This window comes from Pimephales promelas, chromosome 13 (assembly GCF_988280905.1).
Source record: "Pimephales promelas chromosome 13, fPimPro1.hap1.1, whole genome shotgun sequence".
Lineage (NCBI taxonomy): Eukaryota > Metazoa > Chordata > Actinopteri > Cypriniformes > Leuciscidae > Pimephales > Pimephales promelas.
The window spans coordinates 13741743-13760236 of record NC_142781.1 but is presented as its reverse complement, the minus strand read 5'-3'; the positions used below and the strand labels follow the sequence as shown (position 1 = coordinate 13760236).

Below are 18494 nucleotides of genomic sequence, written 5' to 3'. Positions count from 1 at the left end.
ACCAATATAAAGACCTCCTCGGCCTCGCCAATGAAACCTCAGCAGAATCTCATCCTCTAAACACACTCAATCTTCAACATAATACTCAAGTCCTGGCTGACACCAACTCCAAAACAATTATTGAAATATCTAAAAGACGCACAATGAATCACGAACAGATTTTGACCTCAAAAAAAAAAAAAAAAAAAAAAAAAACTCCAATGTTACTCCACCCTAGAACCACTAAATTGGCCAATTTTCTATTAATGAAACAATTTAAAGAAAAATAAATTGTTTTATAAAGTAACTCTGTGGTGAAAATCAAGCTTTTAATGTTGTTTATATGGTGTTATTAATATGCTTTAGGACAAACCATGTGCAAATTCATGTCAACACCATTGCTGAATGCTGTCAGAGTGGATCTCTGAGCTGGTGTGAGTGAGTGGAGGCGGGGCTAATTTGGTGGGAAGACGCATGAAGAAACGTTTTTATGAAGCAATTTATTACAAAATCTGTCTGAAAGGGGGTTTTATGCATTATGTGTTTCAGGCCTTTGTGTGTGACTTTTCATGGCGGGTTCACTGTGTTGCACTGCCATACTGTACTCCAATACACACAGAGACATGCACACACACACACACACACACACACACACACACACACACACACACACACACACACACAAAGAAACTGCTGTCAGCAGTGTTATGTAACAAACTGTCTTCAGGCTTCGTAATCCTGTATGTTGATGTTAGTCTCAGTGTGTCTGTGCGGTTTCTCTCTTCTTGACAGTTTCTGCAGTTTCCTGCTCAGAGCCACAGATTCAATAATACATGAATAAAAGATGAAGATACACTGTAAAAGATTTTATGATCAAAAAGTTATAACATATGTTTTACATTGCTTTAACTCATCAAAATAACTTAAGCAATTTTCACCTTTTATACTAGTTTTTTTTATTTATTAGTAATTCACTTAATAATTTAAGTTGAAGTGACTTAACTTCGAAGTAGATTTTACTTGGTTTACTCTTAGTTTGATGTTTGGATCAATTTGAATGAAATTCATAAGAGTGACTTTAAGTGTAAGTTTGCTGATTTTCAACCTGCATGCTTTGTATTGTTACACTGTAAATGAACAGTCCAGGTCTGAGAAATTCCAATTTAATTAACAGTTATTGCACATTAGGTTTCTCACTGGTAATTAGACTCTACTCTTTAAATAGCATTATGGTAATAGCAGCCTGCTTTATGGCCCTACTAAACGTTTACTCTTTGAATTCTTTCAGCCGGAAACAAAACAAGTCGATACCATTTAAAATAAAAGTTTGCTGGCAACATGCCCAGTGCATTATGGGTGTTGACGTTTTCCTATTTGGCAAAATGGAAGACAACAGCCCTTTTTCTCAAGTCAGGTAGCATCAACTAACTCTCATTATATATAGAGTTAGTTGATGCTACCTGTTATACTATATATATATATATATATATATATATATATATATATATATATATATATAGTACTCCACAGTTGACCTGTAGTTGCAAAGTTACTTATAGTTATGGAGGATTGGGATTACACATCTTTTTTGGACGCTAAGCTAGCAGGCTCTTGTTCTGTGGAGAAAGCTGAGTTGTAGGGGCAGTGTTGGGGAGTAGTTAACTACAAGTAGCGACACTACTAACTTAACTACATTTTTCAGTAGCTTGGCAGTAGCCCAGTTGCTTTATAAACAGTGTAACTTAGCCAGTAGCTAACTACTTTTTGCAGCAAGTAGTGGTGTAGCGCGAGCAAAAGCTACATTGCGTTTGTCGAGCCAACGATGCAAGGATAAGGACAAGGATATTCTTCTTGTTAGATTACAAACTCATTTTTTGGCATTACCACCACCTGTTGTTTAATCACGCATCTTGCGGCTAACGGTTCACTGACATACAGAAGAGGGTTGGCACACCCATATTATGATTATCCATGATGGAGCAAGACGTGACGGCAGAGTTGGAGGATGGAGAAACAACTAATGTTAATTACCCATTGCCTTATTTGTCCAAGTTCAAATGGTATTTTTGATAAAATGTTCTACATGCAATTTACGCTGGATGTATTTTGTTCTTGCAATGTTGTAGGCTATTTGTTCCAATTTTGCACTTTTGACAAACAGTCTTCGGAGATATGAGTGTTGTGTGTAATAAAACAATACTCTTTGAAATCATAATTGTATTGCATTGTTATAAAAACTTAATATTTTACTTAAAACATTCCTCAAACACTTATTCAGTTATTTATAATATACGTTGTTCAAAAAGCAAAAGTAGTTTCAATGTAGCTACTTTTTGATAGTAACTTGTAGTGTAGCTTACTTTTCCAAAAGGGTATTGTAGTTTAACTACTTTAACTTACGAGTAGCTTGTAGCACGTCCTCTTTTTCCTGGACATGCGGCCATCGATGTCCGGGATTCATCTTTTAATTTCTGCAGTCGCGATGAATTGTTTACATGTAAGTAACAGCTTTTGTGAATCTGAATAGCGTTTACATGGACGCCAAACAAGTGGTGATAAGCAATTTAACATTGCTAAGAAAATTCCTGCTCCTCCATGAGAGATACGAGACCGGTAACTTACGTCCCAGGTGCCGCTCATCGGTAATCACGCCACCGCCCTCGCGTCGTTCTCCACACAGCTCTCACGCCCGTTTCACACATACTCCGTGTGCAGTGCGTTTGCGGTGAGTGTTGCGGTGCGTATCCGGTAAAGGAGCAGCACGCGCTAAAGTGCTTTTATATACTGCGTTTGCAGTGCGTGAGCTGTACCACAAACACTCACTATTTTTATTTCAAAATCAGAAGTTATGCGGCAAAAGGGTGAGCAATGACCAACAGTCCTGTTATCCAAGGACATGTGCTGTTTTCACGCCCTGTCCTGGCCGTTTTTTTTATAAAGCTGTCCTGGTTTAACAAAAAAAAAAACGCTGTGAAAGATAGGTTACAGCAAAATAGGCCTATAAGATGGGCAAACAAGGAGGATGAGGAAGAAAAACAGGATAAAGGGGAAGAAAACGTACTAGTTTTTGTAAGTTTGAGAGGTATTTTTGTTCAATTTGAAGGTATTTCTTTTAGTTAATTAATAGGCTATTTATATATTTATATTTCTAATACAGATGAGACATTATTTTTTTAATCATTATTTCATTCATTATTTTTTAAACCTGTCATAAAACATGTTGAGTATCCTCTGTGAAGCCTATCTCAATTTGTGTCTACAATTTTCTATCCACAGAGGGGGCATAGCCTATTTTAATTGTATTGAAATTAATAAGGCATCTTTGAGGAGTATCATTTGTTTGCTGGGCCATGTGTCCTGGTTTTTGGTAATCAAAATGTTCACCATATGCAGCAACTTTTGTTAAAATAAAAGTTTTGCCAGGTTTGCGATTCTCTTTGTACACTTTTACAAATTTGAATGGACGCATAATGCACGTTTAAACACAATTTAAACAACGAATGCATACAATTCCACCATGCATTACTTTTATATAAATAATATAAAAGTAATGTCTTAAAGTAAAAATATAAAACAATTAAATACGTTTTATGGAGAGATTACAACATTTTATTGAATTAAATGCATTTATGGTGAAACTACTACATTTCGAGGTCAATCTGAGTTCATTTTGACCACGAACCGAGCGCTGTCACTTTATTTCTGCGTTTGCAGCACAGCAGAAATAGACTCGGTGCGGAAACGATCTCTGCACTGCTGTATACGCACCGCAACTGGAACGGACCGACGGACTGCATCCGCGTGCAGTGTGAAAGCTCTAATTACCTGTTAACATGGGTACGGAAAAAATACGGACCGCATATATACGCACTGGAAACGGAGTATGTGTGAAACGGTCGTCACTCGTCCCCGCTCGCCACAGTAAACATGACTCGCGTCATTCTCCACAAATCCCTCACTCGTCCCGCTCGCAACAGTAAACATGATGAATGGCGACTGTAGAACGCAAAAGCCGAATCCCGGACATTTTGGGCAATCTTGATACACATTTTCGGACAGACTTATCCGGACTTATCACGGAGAATCACTAGTAGACTTGTTGTTTACCTACTGCAAGGTTAGCGGTAGGCGTGGCCTCCTAGGGCAGCGAAGCAAATGCATTCTGGGTGTTGTTGTCTTTCATCCACATAAGCCAAAAATACATTTTCTGTCTTTTCTCAGTCTAGAAAGCTCCAAATTAAAAAAAAAAAAAAAAAAAAAAAAAAATCACATTTCTTCTACATAAATTACCAATTTTAAATACACAATCATCTTTCCAGAGGTGGAATGACACTTTAAACTTTGAATTAGTTAATTTCTTAACATAAACAATTTAATGTAACTGATTGCCTAAATGTTTAAAGAGTTTTGCCAACTTATTCAGGTTTACAGTTTATATGAGAACTCACATGTCAAATTGGTGTCATAATACAGGAAAAAAGGGGCCAGTTTTGCAATAGAAACCTTCAGAAATACAGGAGGAAGCCATAGCAAAAAACAGCTGATAAAGGTTACAGTGATATTTCATCAAGTGATGTTGCACATAGTTTGCACAAACAAGTGTTGCAAAGTGTTGTCTGATCTGGACACACCGCTGCAGGAAACAGGCTTGTGGTGTCTCATATAAGAACAAATGTTATGAATCAAAAAAGGACATTTATTTCAGTTAAATGGGAGCAGATAAAGCAGTGTGCGTTTTTTTTATTTTTTAAATTATAAATATTTTGACCCGCCCAATTTAGAACGTACACACTACTTCGAATTTAAAAATGTAGTTAAGCAAATAAAATACAATTCATTCGAAATGCTTTTTTTTTTTCATTTAACTTGACAGTTGTCCTGTAAAATTGTAATTAATTTTTTATTTGTAGCATGCAGGAGACGGTCTCTCCGTTGTGTTGTGTAATATGAGTCTGTGTTGTTGATGGTTGAGAGGAGGTGTGGAGGGGGGGGGGGGGGAGGGTGGTAAATCCTGCTCTCTTCTTACTGGTACGGCAACATCCTGCCTCATTTTCACGTGAAATATTGATACTCCTAATTTAACCCCAGGGCAGCTCAGATGTCAAAATGTGTGGGTTTGGCGAGTGAGACTGTCTCCTGCTTCTTGGGTGGGCGGCAGTAAAGCTTTGCATTAAGCAGGTCAATTCTCAAGAGAATTGTGTCTATATTTGCATACATATGTGAAGTTGAGAAAACTGAGGTGTAAAATGACACTTGAGGAAAGGAGAAAACTGGAAGGGAAGCTAGATGATCGGGTTATTAAATGTTTGATGGCTTCGTCTCAACAGGAAGCTGTAATTTAGCTGGAACACAGGTGGTATGGTGCGGTCACTGATCTACTTGAGCTCAAATGGGATGGATGTCAGAGAAAACCTGGAGCTTACTTCGCTCAACGGACACAGGACGCTTTCATAAGGAGCAGAGCGGGAGTCGTAAAGTACATGGTCACTTTATTCGAAGAAAATATTAAAACAGTAGCATGTACAACTTGGAATGAATGCAAACTGAAGAGTGGAGTGCGAACTCCCGCAGCAGAAGAGATGCAGGGGAGAATTCACCGTTCAGGAGTTAAGAAACAGGACAGAAAAGTGAAGGATCAGACAGTCCTCCATCCATGTCGAACATTCCTCCATCATCTCCATCATGGTGAGACACCACAGAGACGGCCGTCCAGTGAAAGAAAGTCATTGAAACAAAAACAAATGTGATTGAAAAAAAAAAAAAAAAAACTAAAAATAAAATCATGCCAAAACTTTTCGAAATGGTTTTTTTTTTTTCCTTTTTAGTTTTTTGATTTTAGCTGTTTATCCTCAGCAATACCTTAAAGCCCCATTCCACTCGGAACTTGAATTTACAAGCTTTCTCCCTACTTCTGGTTCCTCTTAAATTACAAAAGAAAAAAAAAAACACACAATACAACACTTCAGTGGACTCAGCACGCTCTGATTGGCTGGAGAACGAGCTCCGGGCTCAAGCTGCATGCATGAAGAACAGAAGAAAAAACAAAAAAAAACTAGAGAACAAAAGGAGGATGGCCAGCCCAAACATTATCAAGAGCAGATGGAACTTAAGGAGTTCACCAAATGCTGTTTCTCTTCAGTTTGAAGTTGGTTACAGGATATTTTTCTCTTGAATAACTGATGCTAGACTGATCTTTGGGGACATGATCACTAACCATTTCATGCAGATATTTGACTTTTTTCCATTATTTTCTGTGTGGACAGAAGGATACTTTATTTTAACATTCAATTATTATTATCTTTAAACAGAAACATTATGAATAAATAAACATTTTTTTTTTTCCCAAGAGGTAAGTAAAACATTTGACTGATTTTTTTTTCTCTTCTAAGAGGGCACGGCAGAAGGAGGCGGCTTCACTTTGCGGTCATCATCTGTACAAATTCTGAGAGGAGAAATGGAGAGAAAATGAGATTAGGCAGTTGCTTTTGGTCGAATGCCACGCTGCGCGCCCAGCTGCCAAATTGTTCGATGGCTTATTAATTTTTTAATCAAGAGGTGAAGGTAGAATTCACACGGTGATTAGCGTCCCATTTCCAAATAGCTTTCATACGAGTCTAATCAAGAGGCTAAGATTTCAGCAAGCCCTTTCACATGTGCTCTGTACGATTGTGGTGCATTCTGGGAAATATGAGCCATTTTCGACGCAGATAACTTAAAGATATTGTGATCATTCCAACATGGAGATGAATAAAGTAAACACCACAGATGAGATTTTAAATGAATTTCAAGTTCTCTGATTGAATCATTAAGAAATCATGAGGTAATGAGATCACAGTTGAGCGTAGACTAATTTACAACGGTTTCAAAAGTGGCTCAACCAATTGGAATCAAGGACTGGGACTATTTGTTTATTTACTCATTTTTAACAGTCAAACAAACATATGACTAAAAAAAAGGAATGTTGTAGGAAACAGTAAGCGTTGAGAGGCAAGCAACATACCTTCATAGTTCACCTGACCATCACCATCTATGTCGGCTTCTCTGATCATCTCATCCACCTCTTCATCTGTCAGCTTCTCGCCGAGGTTTGTCATGACATGACGCAACTCTGCAGCACTGATGTAGCCATTACCGTCCTGGAAAAAAATAAGACAATAGAAGTCACAAAAAGGGCGGGAAAACTCTGGCCTCACTGCCGTGACTCTGAAATTCAAGTTGATTTTGTCAGTAATAAACGAACTAAAGCCAAATAAAGTAGTTACAGCTCAAACATACCTTGTCAAATACCCGAAACGCCTCGCGAATCTCTTCCTCGCTGTCTGTGTCCTTCATTTTTCTGGCCATCATCGTCAAGAACTCTGGGAAATCTATGGTTCCATTTCCTAAGAAAAAGGGAAGTGAAATTCGAGTGAAAACAGAAGTATTGACAGGAACGTTAACCTCAAATACTCTGAGGCGGAAGTGATTTATTATTATATCTCTTAGAGTCAAGGCCCATTCACACCAAGAACAAGAACTAGAGATGTTCCGATACCCTTTTTCTCTTCCCGATACCTGGACTCAGGGTATCGGCCGATACCGAGTACCGATCCGATACCTGGGTGTGTACAGTATCTATTCAGCTTCAAACTTAAATTAAATAAAATTAAATTATCTATAAATTAAATTGGCGGAATACCATAGCAATAAGTTGGGAGCACTTCGACTCGGCGCATATATCACTCTAGAGAGGGAGAGGACTTTTCACGAGTGATGATATTACTGCGCCGAGTCGAAGCGCTCCCAAGCACTTGCTATGGTATTCCGCCATACAATCTAGTTATCCATTTTACACGTTTAGAAAAGCACAACGTTTTATTTTGTGTCGCCATTGGTCGAGTTACAATACTCAAGTAACTGTATTTAAATGGGGAAAACGTGGAGGTGTTTGGTCGCTTCTCTGCTTGGCCCATATTGAATGAACTGGGCTAGTTAAGTGCTATCAAAGTTTCTCGCGCCCCAGAGCGATTGAGCGCACGCACTTAGACGAGAGAGGTATGCATCAACTCGTCTTAGTTAAGGGAATAACAGTTTAATATTAAAAAACGGTGGATAAGGTCATTCTGACTTTACATCTCACAAATGCGACTTTAAAAACAACTCTGAATGAACTTGTTTCTCATAAACTTGACCATTTTTCTTTTACTCATAATTACAACAACAACTTTATTCCTTATTTTAAAATTCATCTCACAAATACCTCTCAGGCAAAAAAAGGCTTCCATATAGAAGTGTCACAACAGTTAAAGCCTAGTAAAATTGCAGTTAAAAGATCTTGATTTTGGGTGATGACGCCTCAACCCCATCTTAGGGTCATTCGCTTGGGAAGCTCTTGGAAGTGCAAACCGTAGCCGTGTCGCTTAGCGGTCACTCACAGTTTACAAGCAAGCCATCAAAGAGATGAGAGTACTGGGAGGTGGGGATTCGCTAAGAGAGATCAAAAACCATGTGACTCACTCTGGATTAGTGGGAGATGATAGTCCTCGAGGGGCTGTGGTGAATAATAAAAGCCGAGAGGGTTACTGTGATATAAGAGACGAGGCTAGATCCCTACAGCTGGCACGGACTAGCCCCAGCTTGACCGTAAAAGAGTTAAACCATGTCTAACGTTCATCGAGGTCTGAAATAGGTCAAGTGTGCGGTAATAAAGACCAGGCTGGATTACTGACTGGATGTGTGAAACCACTGGTCTAGTATTAGCCATCCTACAAGAGACATTGAACTTTGACTCTGGTTTGAAACCTATGGTCCTGTTGGTTGCAGCAGATGGCGATTTAATGGTGTGTGGCGTATTATAGCACGAGTGAAACTCGTGTTCAATGAAAACGTGTGCAACAAGCCACATTCTTAGCATGGCAGATAAAAATGGAAGACCTTTGATTGCCACAGGATGTTGAGTCATATTAGCACAGACTTTCAAAGGCACCGGAGGGGGACGCAATTCATTACTAGAAGAACCACTCAGCAACACACGATTGTGCTGAAATCAGCCGTTTCCAGGTCACTTTCATTGTCGATTCTCAAAATAAGTTCTTCCACGGTTTCCCGGCAACTGAGTTGCATGAGTGTGTGGGAACGAGATGACGAACGCAAAGAGTGGATTATGCAATTACTTTTATTTTCCACTACTCGCATTATTGCCGTCTGACCTAGATCATGTCACGGCAGGAGAAAGGCACGCTGCATCCCACAGGCCCATCGATTCGCTGATCGAAAAGGACTCGCGAATCTGACTGGCTTTAGAAGTCTTGCAGCCTCCTGATCCTCCCACACCATCTCGTCTGCCTGTCTGTCTGAGAGGTCTGTGACAGGAGGCTGATAGAAGAGTTTTCTGGTGTCACTCCTTGCTGAGTGAGTCACAACGACGAGTAGATGATTAAATGGCACTACTAACTCCAATAACAAAAAAAGTCCTTTAAACGGTGGCTTTACATTAAAGATGAAGGGTGTTGTAGGGTGCTATGCCAGTTTAATAATGCAAAGACAACTGGGTAAATGACGAATAAGAATGTCTATGATAAAGAAAAAAGTAAAAGGGATTGCAACCAACAGATTGAAGCTCAAAAATGTGCATCCATCCATCGTAAACTAACTCCAAATGGCTACGGGGGGTTAATAAAGGGCTTCAGAAGCAAAACCATGAGTTTGGATAAGAAATATATTCACATAGCTTCCGACCGAAGGGTCATACACAGTCTCTACTTGCCCTTAATGCGCAACTTATGATATTTATGATGTCAGAAGTCGTGTATTGCGTCATGGCGTAGCGTAAATATCAGCAGTATGTCGCATTACTCACATAAGTTGTGCTTTTTGCTTCAGAAGGCCTTTATTAACCCACAGGAGCCGTTTGGAGTTTGTTTACGATGCGCGTTCGTGACTCTCCTATTCGAACTCGTTCATCAAAATGGACGAATCTTTTCCAGAGTCAACTCGTGCGTTGAATGAACCAAATGACACGAAAAAAGATTAGTTCATTTTGATAATCAAGTTTGAAAAGGAGAGTCACGAACGCGCATCCCAAAACAGAGCAAGGCGAACATTTGAGCTTATAAAACTTAAACTTTGTTTGTTTTTTAAATGAGCGATCATTTCGCTTGATCAGACCCTTATTCATCGTTTAAAGCCCTTTGAACAGTTTGCAGTTTGCACTGAAACTCTCATTTGGACCTTGAACCGTTTGGTTACCAGTAAAGTCCATTTTATGGAGAAAAATCCTGGAATGTTTTCATCAAAAACCTTAATTTCTTTTCGACTGAAGAAAGAAAGACATGGACATCTTGGATTACATGGGGGTGAGTAAATTATCAGCAAAAGGTTTTTTTTTTTTTAAAGTGAACTACTCCTTTAATATAACTCTGATTGTATTCGTCTTAAAGAAGAAAGTCATATGGCTAGGATGGTTTGAGGGTGGGTAAATCATGGGCTACTTTTCATTTGAAAGTGAACTATTCCCTTAAAGGGGTCATCGGATGCAAAATTCTCTTTTAGATAGTGTTTACATATAAATGTGTTTGCAATGTGTGGACACAACCACCATATAATGAAAAAAAAAATCCATTAACTCCTTTTTTTAATTCTGAAAAAGTCTAAACACTCTTAATAATAAAGCCATTTGGATTTTCTGAGCAATATGATGTCATACTGCTCATGCTCTGCCCACGACCGAAGACGGACTGTCCCGTATTAGCATATTTCCACCCTCAGCCGTTATACTATACTGTCCGCCAAGGCATCACTTTACGTGTCTTGTGTCAACACGCCCCATTAAAGAGAGGGGTGGGGTCAGCAGTGGCTCATTATCATTTAAAGAGACATGCACCGAAACGGGTCGCTGTGAACAGAGCTGGTTTTGAGGAGGTAAATTGTGTTGTTTTACACAACCATTGAGGAGTTTTAACCAAAGTATGTTACAAACTTTACATGAAGACCCTAAAGAATCATACCAACTTGTGGAAAATGGGCATCCGATGATCCCTTTAAATACATGAATAGGTTTTGTAGAGCTTTTGTGACATTCCAATTGGTTTACAGAGAGCTTCATTATTCTGCAGGTTGGTAAAACCAAATGACTTATTGGGCAGATAATTTTGTTTTTTATAATAAGCTGTTTTATTGATACATTTCATTTCTAAGAAATAATAATACAATATCTCGCCTAACTATTTAATAAGGTTAAACTTTGACACTTTTTCTGTCATTATGATATTAGGACAGTCGCATCACATTTTGACTTGATGCAACTTTATAAATTGTATTTATAATGTAATCTCTTTAAATAAATTAAAAGAAAAGGATTAAAAAAAAAAGAGTGTTGAGTCACTGACCCAATTATAAGTGAACCATTTGAAATCTGAAGGATGACTTCCTGGACAATCATGCTCTGCTTGACTGAGCAGTCAGACACAACAACATTATGAGTTTGGGGGGAGTGTCCTTCAAAGGGTTAGTTCACCCAAAAATTCACCCTCGAGATGTCCCAAACCTGTATGGATTCCTTCTCCTGATGAACACAGAAGATATTTTGAAAAATGTGGGTAACCAAACAGTTGACTTGCACAGTATGGATAAAACACAATGGAAGTCAATGGCTATCGTCAAAGGTTTAGTTACCCACATTCTTCAAAATATCTTCTTCTGTGTTCATCAGAAGAAAGAACGTCATACAAGTTTGGAACATCTCGAGGGTGAGTAGATAATAACATAATTTGTGGGTGAGATATTAAGAAACAGTTGATCAATTGCATTCAATGTTGATTCATAGTTTACTTTTAAAATCCACTCACCGTCAGCGTCCACCTCATTGATCATGTCCTGCAGCTCTGCCTCCGTGGGGTTCTGGCCCAACGACCGCATGACTGTGCCCAGCTCTTTGGTCGTGATGGTGCCGTCACCATCCTTGTCGAATAAGGAGAAAGCCTCCTTGAACTCTGAGATAAGACAACAGTGGTTGTATTTAGTGTATGCTTCGAAACACGCATATCAAAGTGATCCGATTATGAGCATGAACTCTCACCTGCGATCTGCTCCTCTGTTAACTGGTCAGCCTACAAATTAAAGAGAAAAGAGATACTGGTTACCAAGTAGAAACAGAAAGAAAACACATTTCTGGTTTAAATGCATATTTAATACACCAAGAAGAGTCCTATTATTTTGCCATTATACAAAAACTGAACTGATAATGTGACACTTGCAGCATGAAAAGGTTGCAAATGCATTTTTAGATTTTAGATGTGACATCCACACAAAAACACTTTATAGAGTAGCATCAGATTACAGGACATTGACCAACAGTCCAGGCATGGTTAACAGTGAGAAGGGAAAAGCTTACTGTACGAGTCTCAAGAGCTTGCTAAAGTGGATGAGAGCTGCTAGGAAAACAAATAACCCACATTATGAAGGGGTGGAGTGGGGCTAATGGACCAAAGAAAGAGGAACACGCAGCCATCCCTTCAATCACACTAATTATTCCACTTCCTTGATGCATTAAGCAGCCATCCTCTCACATGATATGACATATAACTAACATGCACTGAGCCACACACGAGTCACTGGCAGATACATTGAGACGGAGTGCGGGAGTCTTTCTGCTGCCAGCTGTATGGCTCATTTCATTCCTCATGCCCCATGTGCCCAGTACACCTCCATCAGCCTCCTCCTGGGGGACGGGGGCCGTAGAGGAAGAGACGCAGCTGCTCCGGGACTCTGAAGACTGTCTGTCCTGCAGTCTGAAACGTTTCTCTTTTATAATGGGCAATAAATGGAAAGTAGTGGTTCTAGGTCGATAAAGACATCGCAAACATTCATATTTAAGCAGGTGCTCTAGGACCCGACAATCCCCAAACGTCCAACGACATGGTAGTCGTGTATCAGACACAGCTAATAGACAGTTAAGAGTCGAATTGATAGTACACTCTAAAAAAAATGCTGAAATATGGACAAACTCAAACATTGGGTTAAAACTGTCATTTAAAAATGTAACCCAATAGCTGGGTTTGTCCATATTTCACCCAAAATTGGGTTAAAACAACCCAGCATATTTTAGAGTGTACTTTTAGTTGCTATTATGATCTTTGGCAGAAACTACTGAACTGTTTGTCACAAACTAATATTTGGATCAGGTCAATGATCGACCAATTTTTGTCCATATGAGTCACCAACAGTTGTGCCATAGCTGTGCGATTAATAGAACCAGTAGTTCCCTTTTCAACACCTAACTTATTTGATTTATCATAGGGATGGGCAATGGGAATCGTGATTAATCGCATCCAAAATAAAAGTTTGTGTTTACATAATATATGTGTGTGTGGTGTGTATAATTAATTTGTATATATAAATACACACACATGCATGTATATATTTAAGAAATATTTGCATGTATATACTTTATATATATTTATACAAAATTAATATTATATATAAATATAAATATTTGATATATTAATAACATATTTTTCTTAAATATATACATGAATGTGTGTATATTTATATATACAAATTAATTATACACACCACACACACATATATTATGTAAACACAAACTTTTATTTTGGATGCGATTAATCGTGATTAATCGTTGCCCATCCCAAATTTATCATATATATTTTTTTTTTATATTTTCAAGTTTGTCAAAATTGTTCTCTGTAATTTTAGTAAAAGAATGAGGTTGGCTTTTTGAAAAATACGTTTTTTTTTTTTGCAATAGGATCAGTATCAAAATTTCACTTCTCAGTTTTAGCCTACATTTTCCTAATAATTGCACCTAATAGCCATGCCTTCACAGAAAATGTCACCACAAAACCAAGATGCAAATCAAAGCCTGTTAAATTTGACCCGTTTCTCCTCTATCACACACCTCTCTACTACAACTACATCTCTAGAACTCCACAGGGTAGAGAAACCGCACGGATGAATCCCGCCGGCTGTACTTACTGTGCTTGACACTACTGTCACCCATCTGCGCTGAGATGTGTTTGTCTAAAACACTGCTCTATCGCTTATTAAAAATGTTCAGGCAAATGAATGTAGGTCAGTATACACAGCATAATCCTCAAGAGTCCCAACACATAGGCTAAAGCATGAGTTTCAGGGAACATTACATCATATCTTCACCCAGGACAGCTGTCTCCAACCAGATGCTGTTCCTCTTTATTAGAACACACACAAAACCAATACAGAGAGATCAAACCACCTACAATAAACCAAACCAGTTCAGAAACACTGGAAGGGATAGCCTGCCTAGTTCACCCAAAAAAGAAAATGATGTCATCCTCAAGTTGTTCCAAACCGGTATGAATTTCTTTCTTTCAGCTGAACAGAAGAAGATATTTTTCTTCTGAACACACCCATTGACTCACTTCCATTTTTGTCTCTACTATGGAAGTCAATGGCTACGTCAACTGTTTGGTTACAATTATTCTTAAAATATCTTTTGTTCAGCAGAAGAAAGAAACTCAAACAGGTTTGGAACAACTAAAAATTTTAATTTTTGTCTGAACTATCCCTTTAAGCCTTAGCTACAAACAAAACCCATGGGGGGGGGGACATCATTGCTCGAGTTTGATCTGTCACAGCTTACTAAAGACTTAAAGAAATGCTCTCAGTTAAGGTTCTGCTAAAGAAGAAATAAAAATGAACAAAACTTACACAATTGTTGACATACAGTACGAGTATAAAATAAATGCAGACAGCATAGTTTAGATTAAACAAAAATCGGTTATTAGGTTCAATTTGGCTAACATTGGTTAGCAATGAAAATACGTTTAAAGCATTTATTAGGCATCTTAAAGTTAATTTCAACATTTACTAATATATTACCACTATAACACAACTTTTTTTATTAGAATTTTCTAAAGGGAAATAAATAAATTAATTAATTAAAAATAGGTTGTGGTTACTAGGATGCACCACAAAATTTACATCACACGTGGACTAATATCAAACAATACTTCTCAGATTCAATAAACAAACAAACAAAAAGGCTACAGGACAGACATTTCACAACGACACACCTTTTATTTGCATAAGCTACAGTGGAAAAAAATACAGGAAACTGGGCGCCAATAACCATAAGTCTACACCCTTTTAGTCCACGCAACACTGGGGTTTGGTTAAAATACAACTGCCTGTCATTAGTGAGGCCTTTAAATGTCAGTAAAGTGGTTTTAGATGGGAAATACTGAGCAGGCTGTTGTAATTCAGTCTTTAGAGGGGGTATACAGGGAGATAGATGATGCAACGTCCTACACATCCTCATCTGAGACACATCTACAATCGTCTTCATCATGTCCCATCCATCATATTTCACATAAACATAAGCAGATGAGCATAAACATCCTCATCAACCCAACCTACTGACCCTCGACCCCTAAAACACTGACCAGCAGTCTGTCTAATAAATATCACAACTACATGTTTCAATGTGCTGTCGTGTTGATCTAAATCATCTTATTTTAGGATATAATACAACAATTATAATACATGGCATGCATTTTGATGTGTATAGCCCGTATGTAAGATAAAGGATGTAAGAATTGCGCAGTTGTTTCAGGCTTCACTGACCGATCCATCACTAAACTGATATAACAACGCGCAAATGCTTAAAATGAGCTCGTCGTAATAGTAAATTATCTCGGAAAGTTGCATAGGCTACAAACTAATGCTTTAATTAAAAGCTTGTTTTGAGGTTAGTTAGGTGCGGACAGACAATTAGAGATACTGCATCAAATATAGTATGGTATTAAAGATCACGTACCATGTTTGTAGGGAATTGGTGATGATGATAATCTCCAGACTAAACTAAACGCAGCAGGTCTCTCTCACTATCAATCTCTCTATATCTCTCGCTCTCTCTCCGGGATGCGCGTGCACTGCTGCGGCTCCGGCTGCTGTGTGGACTCACTCGGCGAGAAGAAGCGCACATGTATTCATCCGCCACTCACTTCCTGACTCAGTGCACGCGGAGCGGCCCTGCCTTTCCCGCTCAGCCAATGACACGCGCCGTTACAGCGCAGGCGGACCGACCGAAGCACGCCGGTGATGCAGCGAACAGAACAGCGTTTTCTTTCTGTCCTGCTGAAATATATTATTCATTGAAGCCTGTGGAGACTATTTACAAGTCCAGCTCCTTATTTTAAAGAATGCGAGTAAATGAATAACTGTTGAAGAATTCACACTCAATCATACTCATTGACAAAAACTTGCTCATAGATTAATGAATTGTCCAGTTTGAGGCAGTAATAATTAATGTAGGTCTCCTGATTTTACATTTGTCACCAAAAGAAAAGCGTTTGCTGTATTTAAAGGGGTTTTGGGCATTTCAGCTGGCTTGAGTTGACTGGAAGACTGGTTTGAGATGGGGCTTTTTTTTACCCTCCAGGACACATGACTCAAATATGAACTTAAATGAGTTATTATGATTAAAAAAAAAAGTATTTTAGCAAAACAATGCTGCATAGTAAAGCAATAACGCTCCTTGTTTAAATTGTTAAAGGATGTTCGTAACTGTTGAAACCTTTTCTACTGACTACAATTGTAGCATCGGAGTTAATTAATGCTTATGTGTATGTAATAGAAGAGACGATTCTGTTGTTTTGGAGAATCTTATTAAAGTGAATGCCATTATTAGATAATAAACGCTAATCTTGCTGCATTTATGAAGTACAGAATCAAATCATGTGTGGTACTAGTTTCTCCATGCGGAAGGACAGCGTGGATTTCCCTCCGCTCGAGTATTTACGGTGTCAGTTTGTGACGGAGCACCTGATTGGTTGACGCGGACCTGCAATATTATACACAATGTTAAGGGGGGCATTATTGGCCGCCCTGGATCTGCAATGCACCAGGCAACGGTGTATAATAGAAATCCCATCCAAAACTTCTTAGAATTTTGCTTATTAGTAGTATTGAAGGAGATTTTTTGGCTACGTTTGCTTGTACTGCACCACATTGGAGTACATTCTCTTTAAAAAAGAGGAAGAAAAGGAGGAAGTGCATCAGGTTTTACTTAACTGTTCAACACTTTCTATTAGCTAATGCACAAACCATGAGTAAATCACATGTAGAACTCCAATCAACAGTTTTGTGAAATGTAGAATTTTTCTTGTAGTAGACAACTACTTATCATAGATAAGTAAAATAAAATGTTTTTTTTTTCCAGCAAGAACGCAATGCATTTAACAAAAGCGACAGTTTAATTTACAACGTTAGAACATTTCAATAAATGTTGTTCTTTTTAAATTTTAATTTATCAAACAATCTTAAAGAAAGTTTCACAGTTTTCACTAATATTTAGCAACAAAAAGCGCACACACTGTTTTATAGGTATGCCGTCTATACAACAAAGTAACCACATCCTAATGTGGTTAAAAACAACATAGTATTAATTTTCTAAATACCTCACATCATTTGGCAAATATCACACCTACACAAAATCATATTTTCCCACCTCAGGCATTAAATAACTTTTAATTTCCTGTTGTCCTAAACATGTCAGGTGGTAAACAGCAAGAAATGCCGGTAACACTTTACAATAATGTTCATTAGTTAACATTAGTTAATGTATTAACTAACATGAACTAACCATGAGCAATACATTTGTTACTGTATTTGTTCATCTTTGTTAACATTAGTTAATAAAAATACAGCTGTTCATTGTTTGTTCATGTTAGTTCACGGTGCATTAACTAATGTTAACAAGATTTAAATAAAATATTAGTAAATGTTGAAATTAACATTAACAAAGATCAAGAAATGCTGTATATGTGCAGTTACACATTAACATAAAATATTCTATTTATAACAAAATCATGAGTTGTCATGATTTTGGTAAGTATTTATTTACTGAAACAATGACTATTTTATTTTATTGACGTATTGAATTTTTTGACCGAAAGCTTGGTGATTAAATTTGCGTAAAGGATTTAAGTGTGCGGACAGTTTATTTATTTTTTTGAGATCTTTAGTGTTATTTATTGCACTTTGATGATCGTGAGTGCGGTGTAACTCCTTCAAATCATTGACATATTTTATTAAAAGTTCACAACCCCAAAACAATAAGAAATGCATTATTCGTAAAAAGATATTCGCTCAAAATGACCACTGCTCCTTGTGTAGTTGAGGAGGGTAGACCATATATGGCAGCAATAAAACAAGTACATAGGATTTAAATTAAAAAAATAAAATGAAAATAATTTTCCATCTTAATTTTATGTGATGGGGTTGAGTTGTTAACCTTGACACTACCTTCCCTGACTATAATACACATCAAAAATATGTATGAAAAAGTATGGTACCATTTAATAGACTAATATTTGAGTAGGGTTGAGTTCAGACTAATATTTTTTTTTTATAAAATATTTTGCATTTTTTTTTTTTTTTGAGAAAAATGTATTTTACAAGAAGGTATCATATAAATAGGCCTAGGCCACACACACGCACACACACACACATATATATATATATATATATATATATAT

At 37.7% G+C, this 18494-nt stretch overlaps 1 protein-coding gene across 1 annotated transcript; it reads right to left on the bottom strand.

Moving 5' to 3' along the window:
* Window positions 1-5964: 5964 nt before the first annotated feature.
* On the bottom strand, window positions 5965-15954 carry calm1b (calmodulin 1b). The gene is made up of 6 exons (XM_039692734.2): window positions 15773-15954; window positions 12035-12065; window positions 11805-11948; window positions 7255-7361; window positions 6980-7115; window positions 5965-6421 (listed from the first exon to the last, which is right to left on the bottom strand). Exons 1-6 carry the CDS (start codon window positions 15773-15775, stop codon window positions 6393-6395), a joined length of 450 nt encoding a protein of 149 aa, XP_039548668.1. The 5' UTR covers window positions 15776-15954; the 3' UTR covers window positions 5965-6392.
* Between the last annotated feature and the right edge of the window lie 2540 nt (window positions 15955-18494).